This window comes from Nannobrachium achirus (assembly GCF_963921795.1).
Source record: "Nannobrachium achirus genome assembly, chromosome: 3".
NCBI classification, from domain to species: domain Eukaryota; kingdom Metazoa; phylum Chordata; class Actinopteri; order Myctophiformes; family Myctophidae; genus Nannobrachium; species Nannobrachium achirus.
Window position 1 is genome coordinate 362,610 of NC_137812.1, and position 19,769 is coordinate 382,378.

Below are 19,769 nucleotides of genomic sequence, written 5' to 3' on the forward strand. Positions count from 1 at the left end.
AACCTGAGTATTTGACATTTTTATGTGATCGTATTCTTTCATTCAGCATAGGCACAAACCATTGGCTGATGCATACATGACAGTCATGTTTAGAAACAAAAAAAGTTCCATGTAATATACTTAATATATATTGTGGGGGCTGAGACCAAAACGACACTCAAAACAATTGAACGTTGTAGCCACACTGGCACATTTATTTCGAAAAAGGAGGACAAGCAGTAGCGGAGCTCCGCTCTGTAAGGTAAGTAGTAAGTACGAATGAAGTAGATAATCAAATGAGGAATTAAGTAGTAGTAGTAGTTCACCCCAAAATGACTCTTTACTCAGGCCATGGAGACTTGAGTTCAATAATATGTTTAGTTTTGTCACATTCCTAAAACAATTTTCTTTCAATAAATTTACCCCCATTGGCTCCGGATGGGGACCCACATGCATTTGGGTCCCCGTCCGGAATCAATGGGGGTGTACTATAATCCATTTTTTTGTCTGGAATGTTTCAATACAAACAAATAATTATTTAACTCAAGTCTCCATGGCATGACTAATAGAAAAAAAGTCATTTTGGGGGTGAACTACTCCTTTAAACAATAAAGCCAAGTAACTCAGGTCAAAAACAGTCCAACAGTCTAGTCAACCCTTGATTCGTACTTTCAGTCCTTAAGCATGCTCGTTCCATCACTGTGCATGTTCTCCTATATTGCCTGAAATGACAGATATACAACATTAGGATTTCATTTAACTATATGGCATTTAAAAGGACTTGTGGAGTGTATAATTCTCTTACCGTCAGCCCCTGTCAGCATGGAGGAGTCAGTGGAAAGTGGAGCAGAGAAGGCACTGCCCAGCCCTGCTCTCTGCAGGTGTGCTTAGATTAGGCTGATTGAACAGGTACATTGGCCCATCACTTGGCCCAGGGGTGGGCGTTGCCTTCTCCAGCCAGCTCTGAAACAAAAACGTCATTACTTCAAAACATGAATTCTTCAGAAGTGAATAATCAAAATTCAAGCCCATGAATTAAATACAGTTGGGTGTCCAAAAATATACAGTAAAAAGGTCTTATTTGGTATGTTCCATTTAGGCAGGGTGTTTAACTTACTTGTACATTATGTAGCATATGCTTTGTAAATGAAAAGTATACATTGCTATTGGTCCAGTTATTGCAGAAGTAGGTGTGGGTTGGAGGAATTAAATTGATGAAAAACATTAAATGAAACCAGAGAGACAGAACTGGGGGGAATGTGGTGTATGAGTGTCACTGCTGCTGCTTTTTCCTACCCATAACCATAGATCAGGACTGCACTGAGATCATGCAGGAATCGAACAGGATTGGGTCAGTCATTCTGCAGGCTCGCCATCTTTAAGTTTCAGTTCTTAGGCAATAAAACCTGGCCTGGATCAAAGGAAAGGCCAAATGAATACAAAAATAACAAATTCAAATAATCTGCTGCACTACAGGCTTGAAACAAAATATTCTACTAATCCACCCAACTACAGGCTTGTCATTAAAGTTGTACCATGTAACTTTTTTTATAAAACAAATCTTAAAATCGTCCTAACTCTTAAATCGCTAAAGTTTTAGAACACCCACTCCGTTATTTTCAGCTTCTGAAGCCTTCTCTTTATATGTTTTCTATGATCCTGACCGGGGTCCGGTTTTCGCGCAAAAATTACGTCATCATACACTACCGGCCAATCACAGCGAGGGTTATACACTGCCGGCCAATCACAGCGCATCTTGAAGTGGGGTCGCTAGCTATCACAATAGGGCGGCCATATTTGTAGGCGCCCGTGTGCCTCTATCTATACTCGGGTGAAACACTCCGTTTCTCCGGAATGCCTGAACGCACAGGAACCAGGGACCCCTCTAAAGATAGATCTCGGCGAGGTGGAGGCAGACGTGGGGGTGACGCGGGGGTGTGAGGCCCGGTCCGCGGCGAAAAACGGCCGAAAGACGCGGACGCTACTGACCACTAGTTGAGCAACTTACACAGTATAGCTTTAAACTCAAAACACATCAATTCAAAAGTCAACTTAGTAGCTTACATACAAGCATTACATTCCAAAAGAAATTGTTTTACATTTAGATCCCAAAAACCAAAAACAAAATAACATTTCAAAGCACATGGTCAGCTTACCAAGTCACATTGTTCCTCTATCACACACAGCAAGTGTATCGAGTGGATCAGGTGGATCAGGTAGGTGAGGTATATCTAAAAGCCAAATTATTGTATGGGTAAGTATAATGAATGAATAAAAACTGTTAGAAATAGGAATAGTTGTTGAAATAATGAACAGTACAGACCTGCAACAGCTCCAGTGATGTGCACCTCACTGAGCAAACTGCAGACTGACTGGTTTTATACTGGGTGTGGTGATGATTGCCAATTGCTGAGCAGCTGTGTGACTGATTGTGACTTGGGGACCGGGACCAAAACATTGCATGTGGAAATGAAGAAAACATTCCATTTGAAAAATAAAATGAAAATATACAATCTGAACCCTGGGTTACAATTACTATTGTATTGACTATACTTGTACTGTTCTCCATTTTGTCTAATAAAATAATCAAGCGGTTTGAGCTTGTACAAATGCAGAGCCATTCCATGTTAAATCCCATGTTAAAGTTAGCCTTTTTGCTAAATCACCAAACAACTAGCAGACACATTTCAACACACTTTAGCAAAACTAACCAACCAAGCCATTGACAATAAACCATTGCACTGTCAACTTACCGCTGAGTAGATGGGCGCAGAATGCAGAAGCATCCAGCAGCATGCGGCTTCCAAACAAACTGAGTGAGGAGGAAGTGGCCTCAACTCAACCACTATTTATACCCTTGCTTAAGAAGGTTGCCATGTTTGGTTGGGTTGCCATGTTTGGTTGCAATACCAGGGTTTTCACGGCAGAATTTTATGAAATGCATTTTAAATGCATGAGGTAAGGCTCGCTTGAACAGGGACCTCTGGAATGATAGACAAAGACCATACCAGGTGAACTATGCACAGCTCTTCACAGTGAGAAAATATTACTTTAAATGTTTGTTTTAGAAGCAGAAGAATAATTTGCATAAAACCGCAATATGCATTGAATTATTAAAAAAGCATGTTTCAATTTAAAAAAAATCCGATCTGACAGATCTTTAGATATTGGTCCAAAGTTCATGTAAAAAAAGTTCTGTGCACGTGACGTGAAAAATCCGGAATAAAAGCGAGTTTAAGCGTTTTACGAACTGCTCAAAATGGCGGAAAATCTAAGGGCGGAGCTTACTTAACAAAGACACAGATGTCTTCCGCTTGAGTCAAGGCACGCGTGTAAGCAAGTTGCATGTCTTCAAACGAAACGAGGCATGACTTATGCCCCTTTAAAGTTTGAGTTTTCAAACGCTTCGTATAGCGCCCCCCTTTGGCCAATTGGAGTAAGATTGCTTTCAGTGATATTTGGACTAACCCTCTACATATTTGCCAAATGCCATGAATGTATGATTTAGAGGCAGAAGAATAATTTGCATGAAACTGCATTATACAGTGAATTATTAAAAAATAATGTTTCGCTTTAAAAGAAATCCGCTGTGTGATGACCGTATTGGTCCAAAGTTCATGTAAAAAATGTTTCGCGCACGTTATGCGAAAATCCCAGGAGGAGATAGATTTTGACTGTTTTTCATATAATTCAAAATTGTGGGAGAAGTAAAGGTCAGAGGTCAAAAGTCAGAGCGTAAAAGTTGTTCGGCATGAGGAGACGCATAAGTGTATACAGGTTTCATTGCTGTACCTGAAACAGGGCATGAGCTACACCTGTTCAAAGTTGGCGTTTTTCAAAGGCTTCCTACAGCGCCACCCTTTGGCCGATTGTTGCGAGCTTCGCGTTTTAGCTGTTTGGCATAGTCCTCTGCCATACTGCCGAGTTTCGTAAAAAGCGACTGCACGGTCTAGCCGCTAGAGAAAAAGTGGTGGAATAATAATAATAGTAATGATGATGAAGTCCAATATCAATAAGTGGCCTTTTGCCACTTCGTGGCCTTGGCCACTAATAATAATGAGAAAGTCCAATATCAAGGAGTGGCCTTTTGCCACTTTGTGGCCTTGGCCACTAATGATGAAGTCCAATATCAATGAGTGGCCATTTGCCACTTCGTGGCCTTGGCCACTAATAATGTATTATTATTATTATTATTATTACCCTTATTATTATTACCCTTATTGTTATTATTTACATGTAAAAATACAGTTTATAGTAATTTGATCTTTAATACAGTAATTAACTGTAACTGGTTTTCTAATTTACTGAAACAAACTGACAGAGATCTCTGTGCTGGCAGCGCTTTTGTATGGAGGCCCCGCAGGTGATTTGTCCAGGTGTGATAAGGGCGTAGCTCTCCATCAAGCTCAGAGCTCAGGTCTCCTCCAAGTTCAGGTCTCGTCTCCTCCCACTCCACACAAGGCCAAGACCTAAACTGATAGTAGTATGAGTATCTATACTCCAAAAGCAATATTGGGAACAATAGTAAACTATAATAAAGATAACTAGAAAATAGTAATAATGTAGAATAACAGAAAATTACATAGGGATGTAATTTGCCCATGAAAGAATGATGATGCAGAGAATTATCACTCACACACTGCTGTTGATAGCAAACGTTAAATTGCAGCAATCTGCTTGTGTTGGAGAGGGGAGGGATGGATGAAACATGCAGATAACAGAGAACAACTAGAGCGTGAGAGGATATAGAGGAAAGGTGAGCGCGACTCTGCGCGCGCGAGAGAGAGAGGGAGAGAGGGAGAGAGAGAGAGGGAGAGAGACTATAAGAGTCCATATGTCACATCAGGATTAACCCCCCCCCCCCCCCCCCCCGCCCCCCTCCCCGCTCTCAGACCATCTGGCTTCCCAACTCACATCTGACAGATGAGGAGACATCAAATCGTGACATCAAATTGCATTCCATTCAACTTTTTCATGATAAAAATAAAATCCAAAACGCTTTTTGTTTGCCATTTCCTCCCCAAATACTTCGATTTTAGTGTTGGATATTCAAAAAGCTCTTTTATAGGGAGTAGCAAAGTTTGATGTCTAGTGGTAGAGCGTAGGGATGGGACAATATAAAAATGTCATGTTACGATTATTGTGACACGATATTATCGCGATAATCAATATCCCCAACATCCATCTTGGGGCAGAACATTAACCAAAAAATAGCAATTATTTACAGGTCCGTTTTACCAATTATAGAAAGTTTAAGTGGTACCGGATATGCAGCTCGGCTAATAAATGGTGAATTGATCCCAGTGCATGACGGAGGACGATATCACGATAAATTAAATCTCCAGGATACAATTATCATGAGTGTTTTTTTATCACGATAAACGATAATACCGATTATCGTCCCATCCCTAGTAGGGCGTTTCACACTCTGGGGGCAGAATAGTAGTTCATCCCAAGGGGAAAACCGCCTTCGCTGGAATTGAAGCTCACATCATTCAGTCTGCTGTTCCTATTAATTGCCCAGCAGATGTCGCTATTTGTAACACAATCAAGAGCGACACTTTCCCTTTTCCCTCTCCATACGCAGTGGACGGTGTGGAGACACATAAAATAGCCTAAATGGCGCATACAAGTGGCCATGCCAGTAGGATATATAGATTTATCTGTATTTCTTATTTACCATTACCATTGAGACTTCATGTGCCTGCTTCATATAATCATTCAGTTCCCAACAGATCCCCAAACCTTATGTTTTGGGGAGCGCTAGTTTCAATTAATTCAACCTCCTCTTCTGTGTTCTGTGCAGATGCGGCTGTTTTTGCCTTTATTGACTGTACAGTAGGTAGAAAGGAAAGAGAGAGAGAGAGAGAGAGAGAGAGAGAGAGAGGGAGAGAGAGAGAGAGAGAGAGAGAGGCCTTCGGGATCGGGACTCGAACCCGACAACAGGCTGCCAGGTATCAGAGCCTATGTGGTATCAGAGCCTATGTGGTCAGAGCCGGCCAGCAGGCCCCCCGAAGTACTTTTAGTTTGCTGGAGTATATCCAAATGTCAATAATTTTACTTCTACTCCACTACATCTCGGATCCAAATATTGTACTTTTACTCCATTACATTTATATGAAAACTTTAGTAACTGGTTACTTTGTAGAGGAAATTACCTCAACACCATGTTTACCAGATAAACAGGTGCTGCGCGGCGGCGGCTGGTGAGCGAAAAACTTCATATCCCATGATGCAACCGGGCCGCCATCATCAGGAAGCGTGTAATCTCCTTAGGCTCCTATTCAGGCTCCTGCTGCAAAGAAACAGCTTTATTTCAGAATCTACTTCCAAAAATGCTTCGATCGCCGAGAACCGTTTTTTTTTTTTTTTTTCTCAAAGCGACACGCTACGGTCGGCCGTGTGAAAGTAAACATACTGATCGCCATTACAACATCGTCAATTTCCACCGGGGCTCTTCAAAATAAAGAGCAGTGAAAGGCGGCATACAAAGTAATGGCATCCCAAGTGTTAAAGACGGGGTGAAATCAAAAACATGTTTTTTACTTTTAGAGCATATCTGTAGTGATAATATGGCCATACCTAACACTAGATGCTTTTTTTGTGTATATTTATATCAAGGGTCCCTAAATAGGCCATTCTTAATTACTTCCTGTGAACAGAAATTCAAAAAGTGATGACATAGATAGACTTTTTGAATATAAATGAACCTTTGATTACATTCACCTGTTTTTTTTTGTTTTTTTTTTTCCCCATTGCTGGCTCCCATTACTCCCATTACTCAGATTTTAAATCCCATCACCTGAAGGGCTGGTCCCTTCGGACTGGTTCAGAAACACACTTTTCAAACTGAAACTTCAAAATAAAATACCCAAAATAGTCATTTCATTGGGTCTTTAATACACTCTCTCTTTTTCCAGGACTACCGTGTCAACATCTTCCTCCGGCAGCAGTGGAACGACCCTCGGCTGGCCTACGCCGAGTACCCGGACGACTCGCTGGACCTGGACCCGTCCATGCTGGACTCCATCTGGAAGCCGGACCTGTTCTTCGCCAACGAGAAGGGAGCACACTTCCACGAGGTCACCACCGACAACAAGCTGCTCCGGATCTTCAAGAACGGGAACGTCCTGTACTCCATCAGGTGAGAGCAGTGGAGGAAAAAATACTTAATGGTGTCAATATGCGCCGAAAATTATCATTATGATACAGTACATCACACGGTTTTAGTAAAAAGAAAAAGTCTGAAAATGGGTTGGGCGTATATCACAGGTGCATTGCTGAATTCCCATAACAGCCCATGAAAATGAGGAAATTACCTCAACATAATTATTTTATCTGTAAATCTGTATACAGTATATGCCTCTTCAAAAGCTTTATTTATCACATTGTTCATGTGAACTAGTTGGTTTATGCTTATTTATTGTAATTATCAAAACCGCTATGATGATTTATCGCCGCATCGCATTTGTCACAGTCAGCGGACACCGCCACCATAATCATTTTATGTGGCCGACTTGAGTTCCCTATTGTTATAAGTAAAAGTCCGGAATTCAAAATTGACTTGAGTAAAAGTATAAAAGTATTAATATAAAAATGTAGCCAAATATAGCCGATCTAGAAGCTCACAACATGCGTTGTGAGCATGTAGATCGACTATTTTCACAATTTCTTCTGTAGACATGACTTAAGAGATACTGGCCCTCATTTATCAATGTGGTGCAGATCAAAATTTGGGTGTACACCGAAATTTAGGCAAGTCTCTGCATTTATCATTTCAACTTGACTTTGACTTTGGTCTAGGGTAGGATCAAATCACACGTCAAGTCCTGAGGTGGTGTAGGAATCATCCTACACCACTTTGTTCCATTGTAGACGTGCGGAGCAGCATTGTCTAATTATCTGACAGGCAATGGACACATGTATCCACTCGAAAATGTATATCCAACACAATAATAAATAATCCTGTGAAAATATAACATTTTATAAAAGCATAGCCTATAGCCGGCTACATCATGGACATTCGCGCCGATTTTATTTCCAAGTTACAATGACAAGCATTAAGCAATTTAATTTAATTGAATATGGAAGAAATCTACTGTTAATTGCTTTAACAGTCTAAATCTTAAGATTGGAGATCTGGCTCAGAACAAGCACATATACGAACGCCATGCGAGAGCATTTTCGGGACCAGCGCAGCGCCGCTGTGAGTCGTGAGTCCTTTTAAATATGGATAAAACCGAAGGTCCAAACCTGGCTGTGCCCAGCCCAGCGCACGCACGCTGCGGATGATTTATTTGGGGGTCCACGGCCCACCGGGGAGAAGACCAGCCCACGCAGGAACGGTACATGATCGCTAGTTCAAGCACTCAAACGCACATTGTGCTCGGCGCCGAAATTGGGTTAAATTAATATCCAAAACGTAACCGCGGGGTCTATATTTATACAGTAGCTACTGTACAATATGCTGGAGTTAATGATGAAACCCGACGTGGCGAGCCGTGAGATCATGGCCATGGGGAATTATGATTGCTTGTAACCAAATGAACGCGCTCTGTCTGCGCACGCACGGCACGGGTAGGCTATGGTTTAAATTAATATATCCAAAAGTATTCATGGCAGTGACTTGTGTCATTCATGTCGGCTGCAGTGCTATAGCCTCCTTTCAAAGATTGTACCGTTGGTTAATCCCACGTTCCACTATCAAAGACTGCTGTGTAAACCATGTATGCGTGCGTGCATGTATGCGTGGCCTGTGTGGGACATGGGAGTGAACTCTCTTCCATTGGCTTTCCTTTCGTTGTTAGGTCGTATTCGGGTTGTTCTGGTCGTAAAATCAGGGCGTTTCGAGAATAATTAAGGGCGTGTTATTTAAATTTCAGGTTTTCGTAAATGCCACGCAAACGTTGCCCTAGGCAAAATTTTGTGAAAAAAATAGACCGTTTTTTACACTCCATTGATAAATGAGGGCCACTGTGTAACGCGTTGCGTGATTTTAGGGCAGTGTGCAAAAATCGGCCTCATGGTGGCAATAGAAAAGGGCCATGTGAGAAATCAGGCTGGAGGTTGCGAGTTACCATCCAAGGAGTGTGTGTGCAAAGTTTGGCATGGATAGGGGCAACGGTTCCGGAGATAAGAGTAGGGCCAAAAGTGTGATGTGACGTGGCGGACTGACTGACTGACTGACAGAGGGACAGTCGGTGGAGCTGTACTAGTACACCTCAGGGTGACATGCGACCTCACCCTAAAGGACGAGGTTGCACCAATTCTTGGCCATCTGGCCAGTGATGTATATCGGACCAGTTACCCATATATGATAGTCAACAATGTTATGTCAAAACATGCCCATATATGGGCATTACCAATTCCCAGATATGTCCTTAATACTTATGACATTGGCACAGGGATCTCCATATTTGGGCATAAAACGTATGTTAATTAGTAAAGCCAAGCAGGGCCTTGGCAAGTTAGGGCCTGGGTTTGATGCCTGGGGATCTCCATATATGCATAGCAAAAAAAAGGGGGCATCAGGGGGTACCCTAACTGGGCGTCATCTGGGAATGCCCATACTGTATATGGACATTTTAGTTATTTTAGCCTTTATTAATATATTATCCATATACAGGACTTAATATTAACATTTTTGGGAAAGGTAGGGTGTACATCAGAGTAAAGCAGGCTCTTGGGCCAGTTAGGGCCTGGGATTGATGACATCAGAAATCTCCATATATGGGCATAAGAGGGATTTTGTTTCTGGAAATGACGATATATATGGACTTTTTATTCTATTTGACCCTTTATTAATAACTATGGCTTTTTTCTCCTGTGTGATCACGCTCGTGCTTCTTCAGGTGACTTAGAAACTCTTTCCAAATTTTTTACAAATTGACAAACTCTTTCCACATTATTTACAGTGGAAAGGTTTTTTCCCTGTGTGGATACGCTGGTTTGTCTTCAGGTTCCGAGATTGACTGAAACTCTTGTCACAGTCTTTACAATAGAAAGGTTTTTCTCCAGTGTGGATATTTTTCTCCAGTGTGGATACGGTGTCTTCAGGTGAGCTAATTGACTGAAACTCTTGCCGCACTGTTTACAAAGGAAAGGTTTTTCTCCAGTGTGGATACACTTTCTATTGTAAACAATGTGGAAAGGTTTTTCTCCAATGTGGATACGCTGGTGTGTCTTCAGGTGATCTAAATGACTGAAACTCTTGTCACATTGTCTACAGATGTGATCTTTCTGTCCTGTGTCGGTCAGATGTCTCTTTGCTTCCGATTGCATTGGAGTCTTGGTCGACTGTTGATAGCTGTAAGGTTGTGATTCTTCTGAGTTTTCTTCTTCTGGCTCGTTGTCGGGAACAGTGGGTCCATCGTCAAAGCTGCTGCTATGCATGGGCCGCAATAGCCCAAGAATGTAACTGGTGATGTGTGACCTTACGGTCCAGGATTGGTATATTTTTCTGAAGATGGTGAATGCCTCCTCGATGTCTCTCTCGTGTGTGATTCAGATTGTGTGGAAGTCTGGTTTTAAGCCGAGCTGATTTGAAGCTCACGTCATCATAATGTTGTCACTATGATGTCAGCCATGAGCCAGAGTCGCCTGGATCATCGCGTTTCAATTCCGCTTAAGCATGGGCTGAGTGGTCAGCGCCATCTGGTGGACAACTCATTGGGTGAAGTGTGGAGATGATGGTTTGTCATCAGAATATGTAACTGATTGAAGCTCTTATGTGGTGTGGACATGCTGGTGGCTCTTCATGTTACTTAACACACTGAAACCCTTGTCACACTGTTTACACACAAAGGGTTTCAGTAAGTTAGGAACTCTGATGATACACCAGCGTATCCACACAGGAGGAAAACCCTTGTCACACTATTTACAGACAAAGGGTTTTTCTCCAGGGTGGACACACTGGTCAGCCCGTTCTCACTCCCTCTGCTTCACCCCCCTACGCATTCCCAACTCGCTTTCAGCGTCACCCGTGCGACGCATTGGAACGGTTACAGTGTCATCCCATCAGACACGAACGAAGAGTCTTATTGCACATGCGCCGACACATGTTTACTCGAACATGTATCTATCGTCAGTGGGACGCGAACCACCGCCTCTGTGATCATAAGCCATGCTGCCCTACCGACTGAGCTAGCAATAGTGGCTGGCAAAGCCACTTTTTTTTGTGCTTTTATCTTTGACAACATGGATTCTAACACAACGCGGAGGATTCTAACTCAACGTGGAGGTAACGTGTCCGACCACCTAAACTATGCCTAACTCTAACCCTAACCCTAAACCTAACCTCAGTAAAACTATGCCTAACCCTAACTCAAACCCTAAACCTAACCTCAGTAAAACTATGCCTAAACCTAACCCAAACCCTAACCTTAACCTCAGTAAAACTAACGTGTCGGCGCCTCCGTGCGCCGATCCGTGCAGAGGTGCCGCCGTCGTCGATAGTGGCGTGATAAGTACCGTCGGGTGGCTGGTAAACCTTACATAGCGGTTTCGAATCCCACTTCGGGCTTACCAAAAGCATCCCCCACTTGAAGCAGTAGGCATACCCAAAGTGTCGTCCCCCCCCCCCCCCCCTGACGGATTAGGGTACTTGACAGGGCGTCAGGTGTCTGACACCATGGGGGTGAGAACCTGTTGCGACAAACTGGTGTATCTTCAGGTTACCTAACTGACTGAAACCCTTGTCACAGTGTTTACACTGGAAAGGCTTTTTCTTTGGTGTGGACATGCTGGACATGCTGTGTCGATACATCAATGAAGCTCTTATCACAAAAGAGGTTTTCTTTCCTGGGTAGGTATGTTTCTTTACTTCTCCAGGCTTCGTTGAAGTCCTCGCAAGATCTCGGTTTTCCTGTATCTCCTTGTTGCTGGCAGGTTACACAGCTGGTGATCATCGGACAGGAAGCAGAGAGGGCTGTCACAATTATTACATAAAAGTCTAATCGTGATTATTTTACATTATCGCAATTATTTTGTCATAATTGTCATAATTGTGAATGTTGAAAAATGTCAGAAATAGTGGAAATAGCCGATCTACAAGCTCACAACGTGTCGCGATGCGACGCGTTGTGAGCTTGTAGATCGGCTATTTCCACTATCAATGTTATTTTTTAAGTAGTAAGTTGTCAAATATGTCAGTAATGTATTTGTATATTTAGGTTATGTGTCATGTCTACCATATGCAACTTCAAAGCCTAAAAGCCAAACAGAAATGTAATTATCAACGACAAATACACAATTAAATCGTTAATCGCCAATTATTTGAGTGACAATTAATCGTCATGTAAAATGTCATATCGTGACAGCCCTAGAGCTGTCCATTGTTCATCCTTTGACAGTAGAGGTTGTTATGGCTCCTCGTCATGTTTTCATGGAGGGTGACCCGAGACGTGAAGGCGTATGGACACTAAGAACAGGACGCCTGTGTCCTGGAAGATTGGTTCATGGACACCGCTTCTGCTACTTGGATTGTAAATTGGTGGGTCTTCTTTTGCCTCTTGCGGGTTGGAAAGACTGTCTCTATACTGTATGTCCAGATAGCCCGACTTGTATGGAAGGCTATTAGTCCAGTCATTTTAGGCCAAAATTTGTCCAAACCTAGAACAAATTGCAATAGTAGCAAACTCAACTGATTTTGTATCCTCAATATGTCCTTAGTGAGGGAAAAAAAGTCCCAAGGAATCCCACCGGGGCAAATGTGTTTTTTTCATTGTTTTGTTACCCCTATGACACCTACTCGATTGATGGCAGGATCACTGACGACACTGTATTTCAGAGATTGTGGCGCGCTCAGATTTTGAGGTAGCTCAAAAGTAAAGATAGCATTTGATTCAAGACAATCTCAGGTTTCCAATGGGCCCAACCATGTCATGTTAGCTCATTGGGAAGAGGGCTAAATACCTAATGATTCAAAGTTAGATGATTTTTTTGGCGAGAGAAATATGGACATCATCATTTTTCAAATGGTCCCGTGACCTTCCACCTCAATATATGTTACTGGAAATGGGTTCCATGGGTGCCTACAAGCCTCCCCTATACAGACATACCAGATTTATGCTAATCCCATGCAGTTTTTGGCAAGATTCATATAGTGTTTTGCAGGCTGTACAAATTAGTCCAGTCATTTTAGGCCAAAATTAGGCCAAACCTAGAACAAATTGCAATAGTAGAAAACTCAACTGATTTTGTATCCTCAATATGTCCTTAGTGAGGGAAAAAAAGTCCCAAGGAATCCCACCGGGGCAAAGTTTTGAAAACGACCTATCTACCTTCACTTACTATACACTACAATATAAAGGAAAAAATGACTGAAAATAAAATCTGCTTTAAGTGGGATGTGAGGGGTCAAACTAGGGGTTTGTCATCATGCTGAATCCATTGCAGGCATTTGTTTTGCACAAAAAACATTCTGTGGGCTAGAAATGGCCTTAGAAAACAATACACATATGGGTGCGTTTTCATGTTAGTCGGAGGCCTTAGGGTTTTTTTTTTCTCGTGCTAATCAGTCTAAAAGTTCAAAATTTTGCACAGATGTAGCTCAGGGCATGCTCTAATGATTTAGCTAGGGCGCCCGAGTCTGCGACCTTCGGGGTCGCAGACTGCACCAACAAAACTCTGAAAAGTCACTTTTCATCACTAAAGTCGATGGGAGCCCAACTTGGCCGCTGTAGCGACCCCGAATGTTGCAGACTCGCGCGCCCTAGCTAAATCATTAGAGCATGCCCTGAGCTACATCTGTGCAAAATTTTGAACTTTTAGACTGATTAGCACGAGAAAAAAAAACCCTAAGGCCTCCGACTAACATGAAAACGCACCCATACGTGTATTGTTTTCTAAGGCCATTTCTAGCCCACAGAATGTTTTTTGTGCAAAACAAATGCCTGCAATGGATTCAGCATGATGACAAACCCCTAGTTAGACCCCTCACATCCCACTTAAAGCAGGTTTTTTTTCAGTCATTTTTTCCTTTATATTGTAGTGTATAGTAAGTGAAGAGATAGGTCGTTTTCAAAACTTTGCCCCGGTGGGATTCCTTGGGACTTTTTTTCCCTCACTAAGGACATAATGAGGATACAAAATCAGTTGAGTTTGCTACTATTGCAATTTGTTCTAGGTCTAACCCTAAAATGACTGGACTATGGGGTCTCTCTGTGAGAGGTGGCTGGTGATTATAGACTATATAGGAGTCTTGTCGGAGTAGAGCTTGTGCTAGCCTCTTCTTCTTTCGTGTAAACTCAGGTCGCGAGGGCCACTCTTATATACCGGTAGTGCTCATCTGTGTACTGTGTGACATCAGAATCCGTCATACTGATGTCAGCAGCTAGATATCTTTGCCGGTTAGTCTACTTCCACGATCCATTGGATTGGCTACATCATGTGTTTCCTCAAGGGTTTTCCCATTGGATGACGTCAGCGCAGACACACAGACACGCAGACGTAGATTTTCCCTAATTTATAGATAGTTATGTATCCATATATCCATATACCAGTAAGACTCCCTAATCGGGAGATAAGCGACCGTTGGTCGCTTATCTCCACAAATATCACAACCTCCACCTCTCACGTCATACGGGTAGCCATAGTTACACCTGGAATGTTGAATCTCCATATATGGAGATAACCTACGCATCACACAAAGTCTGACCTCACCAGCCCATACTTGGGCATGGACGACTTATATCTCCATATACGGAGATGGCCATATATGGAGATACGATGACATCACAGAGTCCACAGCTGATGATGTGGCGTGATGTCATACAATACACAAACAAGCCCTATATAAAGGGGCAATTCTCACCAGGGAAGAGAGCATTGCCTGGAATGTTGAATTTCCATATATGGAGATAACCTACGCATCACACAAAGTCTGACCTCACCAGCCCATACTTGGGCATGGACGACTTATATCTCCATATACGGAGATGGCCATATATGGAGATACGATGACATCACAGAGTCCACAGCTGATGATGTGGCGTGATGTCATACAATAAACAAACAAGCCCTATATACTGATGCGATACGATGACATCACAGAGTCCACAGCTGATGATGTGGCGTGATGTCATACAATAAACAAACAAGCCCTATATACTGATGCGGAGATATGAGCAGGGCAAAGGTGTGACGTGTGACGTGTGACCGACCGACCGACGGACGGACGGCCGGTGGAGGTTTTCATAGTAAACTGCTCCCTGACGGTCGCAACAAACAATATATTTCATGCCCATACATGGAGATCCCTATCTGAACCAGCCACACAGATATGGGCCATGCCTTTGCCATCTGGCCAGCGATCTGGCCATATATGGACATAAAAGTCCATATATGGACATTTATGGACTTTTACATTGTGATATCACCTGTGATGTCACAGTGACATCACAGGTGATAGTGAAGGGAACCAACCCATAGACAGTAAAAATGTGTACTTACTAACTGACTGACGGACACAGAGACAACATTAATTGCGGCCGTAGGTCGCAGTTTAGTTGCGACCGTCAGGGAGCAGTTTACTATGAAAACCTCCACCGGCCGTCCGTCGGTCGGTCGGTCGGTCACACGTCACACGTCACACCTTTGCCCTGCTCATATCTCCACATCAGTATGACATCACACCACATGTGTACACAAACCTTTGTGTACGTTGCTGTGGCAACAGTCTGTTGTTGCTGGTTTGTTAGTGTACGTTAGCAACCACCTTAGCAACCATGGTTTTACCCTAGCAACCAACTGTTTACCCTAGCAACCAACTGTTTACCATAGCAACCATGTTTTTTTACCCTAGCAACCAACTGTTTACCATAGCAACCAGATACGCAGAGCAGGGATCTCCATATATGGGCATAAACAGGTGACATCACACTGATGTCAGATACTCTGAGCAGGGATTTCTCCATAATATATGGGCATAAAAGGGATTCTGTTAGGGATCTCCATATATGGGCATAAAAGGGATTCTGTTAGGGATCTCCATATATGGGCATACAAGGGATTATGTTAGGGATCTCCATATATGGGCATAAAAGGGATTCTGTTAGGGATCTCCATATATGGGCATAAAAGGGATTCTGTTAGGGATCTCCATATATGGGCATAAAAGGGATTCTGTTAGGGATCTCCATATATGGGCATAAAAGGGATTCTGTTAGGGATCTCCATATATGGGCATAAAAGGGATTCTGTTAGCTGTTAGTGATCTCCATATATGGGCATAAAAGGGATTGTATCCCAGATGATGCCCTGTTAGGAGATCCACACTAACAGAATCCATATATGGTCCTACCGACAGCTGCTATAAGCCAACCCTGGCGATAAGGTCTGAGTCGAAGAAATGCTTCTTTCCTGGCAAGAATTGCCCCTTTATACTGTAGGGCTCGTTTGTGTATTGTATGACATCACGCCACATCATCGGCTGAGGACTGTGTGATGTCATCATATCTCCATATATGGAGACATAAGTTGCTCATGCCCAAATATGGGCTGGTGAGGTCAGACTTAGTGTGATGCGTAGGTTATCTCCATATATGGAGATTCAACTTCAATGAGTAACCATGGCAAACTGTCAACTGCCCGTATGTCTTGATAATTGGTAAAACAAATTTTTTGGCCTATTTGTGGAGATAAGCGACCAACGGTCGCTTATCTCCCGATTAGGGAGTCTTACTGGTATCAAAACCTCCACCGGCCAGTCAGTCACACGTCACACGTCACACCTTTGCCCTGCTCATATCTCCGCATCAGTATGACATCACACCACATGTGTACACAAACCTTTGTGTACGTTGCTGTGGCAACAGTCTGTTGTTGCTGGTCTGTTAGTGTACGTTAGCAACCACCTTAGCAACCATGGTTTTACCCTAGCAACCAACTGTTTACCCTAGCAACCAACTGTTTACCATAGCAACCATGTTTTCTTACCCTAGTCTCAATATATTGAATCCACTTTCACGATGTAAAGTCCAGTTCAACATTTCAAACACCAAAAATGGTAAAATACCAAACAATACAGGTTCGCAGGGTTCTTGAAGATCAAGAGTCTTGGTCAAATACTTCTGTTGGTTTCTGCACTGATCATTTATACAATTCATCTGTGTTTGCTCGTGTCATCATGATGAGGTCATAAATCAGCCATGCCCAAATATAGATTTTACGGGTTTACATGCTTACTCAGTTATTGTCTCCACCAGCCGAAGGCTGAGGGAGAGTATGTTTTCCCCTCCGTCCGTCCGTCCGTCCGTCCGTCCGTCCGTCCGTCCGTGCATCCGTGCGTCCGTCCGTGCGTGCGTCCGTGCGTCTTCGCAGTTTGTGAACAGCTAATCTCAGTCACCGTTGGCCCGATCGCTGCCAAACTGAGCACACACACTCCCTGGATGCCAATCTAGAACCTCTGCCCCACATTTTTCAAATCAGCCTCATGGTGGCGCTATAACAGGCCGATTTGTGTGGCCTGGTTGTTACCAGCTAATCTCCGGCGCCGTTGGCCCGATCGCTGCCAAACTGAGCACACACACTCCCTGGATGCTAATTCAGAACCTCTGCCCCACATTTTTTAAATCAGCCTCATGGTGGCGCTATAACAGGCCGATTTGTGTGGCCTGGTGGAGACCTGTGCTCGGAAGAGCACTGCTTCTAGTTCGTTATGTGAAAGTCCTATGACGTCTATGATATCTGACATCATCATACATACATTCCCTTTTATGCCCATAAATGGAGATCCCCTCTGTAGAACCAGCCACTGACATCACTGTAATGTCAGGGGAACCAAATCCCTTTTATGCCCATATATGGAGATCCCTGTGATGCCAGGGGAACCAAATCCCTTTTATGCCCATATATGGAGATATGGAGATCCCCGTGTTGCCAGGGTAACCAAATCCATTTTATGCCCATATATGGAGATCCCTGTGATGCCAGGGGAACCAAATCCCTTTTACGCCCATATATGGAGATCCCTTATGTCATCAATATTAAGCCCATATCTGTGAATATCTATGGGTACCAGATGTCTCCATATATGGTTAAATGGTCCGATATACATCACTGGCCAGAAGACCAAGAAATGGTGCAACCTCGCCCTTTGCTTTTCTCCCTTAGGCATCTTACTGGTAGGTAGTTTAATGAGGAATGCAGTATGGTGGTAGGTAGGTAGTTATGGCCTTTGATGTAAGATTTTCACTTTCTAGGATAACTATATTTGCTATTCCCAGATGATGCCCTTTTAGGGTACCCCTCATGCCCATATATGGAGATCCCCAGGCTTTACTAATTAACATAAGTTTTATGCCCATATATGGAGATCATTGTCCCAATGTCATCAGATATATGGGCATAAATGGACACAGGCAAACTAGATGGGCTGTATGGATATCCAGATGTGTGATGTAAGTGTTTTATTCCAAATGTGGCACCCCACAGACATATTTCCAGAAACAAAATCCCTTTCATGCCCATATATGGAGATTTCTGATGTCATCAATCCCAGGCCCTGTAAAAAACATGGTTGCTATGGTAAACAGTTGGTTGCTAGGGTAAACAGTTGGTTGCTAGGGTAAGAAAACATGGTTGCTATGGTAAACAATTGGTTGCTAGGGTAAACAGTTGGTTGCTAGGGTAAAAAAAACATGGTTGCTGTGGTAAACAGTTGGTTGCTAGGGTAAACAGTTGGTTGCTAAGGTAAAAAACATGGTTGCTATGGTAAACAGTTGGTTAGTAGGGTAAACCTTCAATGATTTTGACATCTTGTTACTAATCTGTCGGTAGATAATGCCGGTCTTATATAAGGGTGTGATGTCATACTGATGTCAGCAGTGTGACAGGAGATAAGCGACCAACGGTCGCTTATCTCCCGATTAGGGAGTCTTACTGGTATATAAACTAGTAAGACGCCTCAGGGCGACATGGTATTTCCCATGGTATAGTGCGACCTTCGGTCGCAATCAAAAGTAGAAAGTCCCATTTCACAAGTTTTCAAATGTATAAAATGTCTAAAGAACTTTTGAAAATAGCAGATCTACAAGCTCACAACGCATTGTGAGCTTGTAGATCGGCTGTAGATATTGTGAAAATATTTTGGAATTTGGCCAATGTTTAATTCATCATTTCAGAGGTATTCAAAAGTCCTTAAATTGTGACTTTAGAAATGTGCATACTGTATACCCTCTATACACTTAAACTTTATGTTGGTGTATTGTTTACTGTTGGGTCAGAAAACAATGTCTTACTGAATGGCTCAACCTCATTCTTCTTTGTTGCTCTCTCTCTCTCTCCCTGTCTCCCTGTCTCCCTGTCTGTCTGTCTGTCTGTCTGTCTGTCTCCCTGTCTCTCTGTCTGTCTGTTTGTCAGACTAACACTGACTCTGTCGTGTCCCATGGATCTCAAGAACTTCCCCATGGATTCACAGACCTGCATCATGCAGCTGGAGAGCTGTAAGTACACACGCACGCACGACACACATGCACGCGCGCGCACACGCACGCACGCACGCACGCACGCACGCACGCACGCACGCACGCACACACACACACACACACACACACTAAAATAATGATTACAAATAAATGAAAAAAGTAAATGAATGAAAAAACACGGCCTCCTCACGTATTAGGAGGACAGTGTGAGTCACCAGAACCAAGAACGGTTGTTTTAGATGAATCTATCGTGGTTAAAATAGAGTGACCATACGTCGTCTTTTCCCCAGACATGTCCTCTTTTAGGGGGCTGTCCGGCCTGTCCGGGGGGGTTTTATAAGTTCCTTCAAATGTCCGGGATTTCGC

The 19,769-nt window shown here is 43.0% G+C and overlaps 1 protein-coding gene across 1 annotated transcript in view; it reads left to right on the plus strand.

Annotated features, from left to right (window-relative positions):
- The window catches only part of glra3 (glycine receptor, alpha 3), a gene marked incomplete at both ends in the record, with an annotated part of 139,370 nt that overhangs the window by 51,158 nt on the left and 68,443 nt on the right, over positions 1 to 19,769 (plus strand). Inside the window, 2 exons of the mRNA XM_080722885.1 lie at positions 6,900 to 7,123; positions 19,339 to 19,421. Of these exons, the coding sequence (XP_080579011.1) occupies positions 6,900 to 7,123; positions 19,339 to 19,421 (307 nt within the window). The remainder of the gene's footprint in view (positions 1 to 6,899; positions 7,124 to 19,338; positions 19,422 to 19,769) is intronic.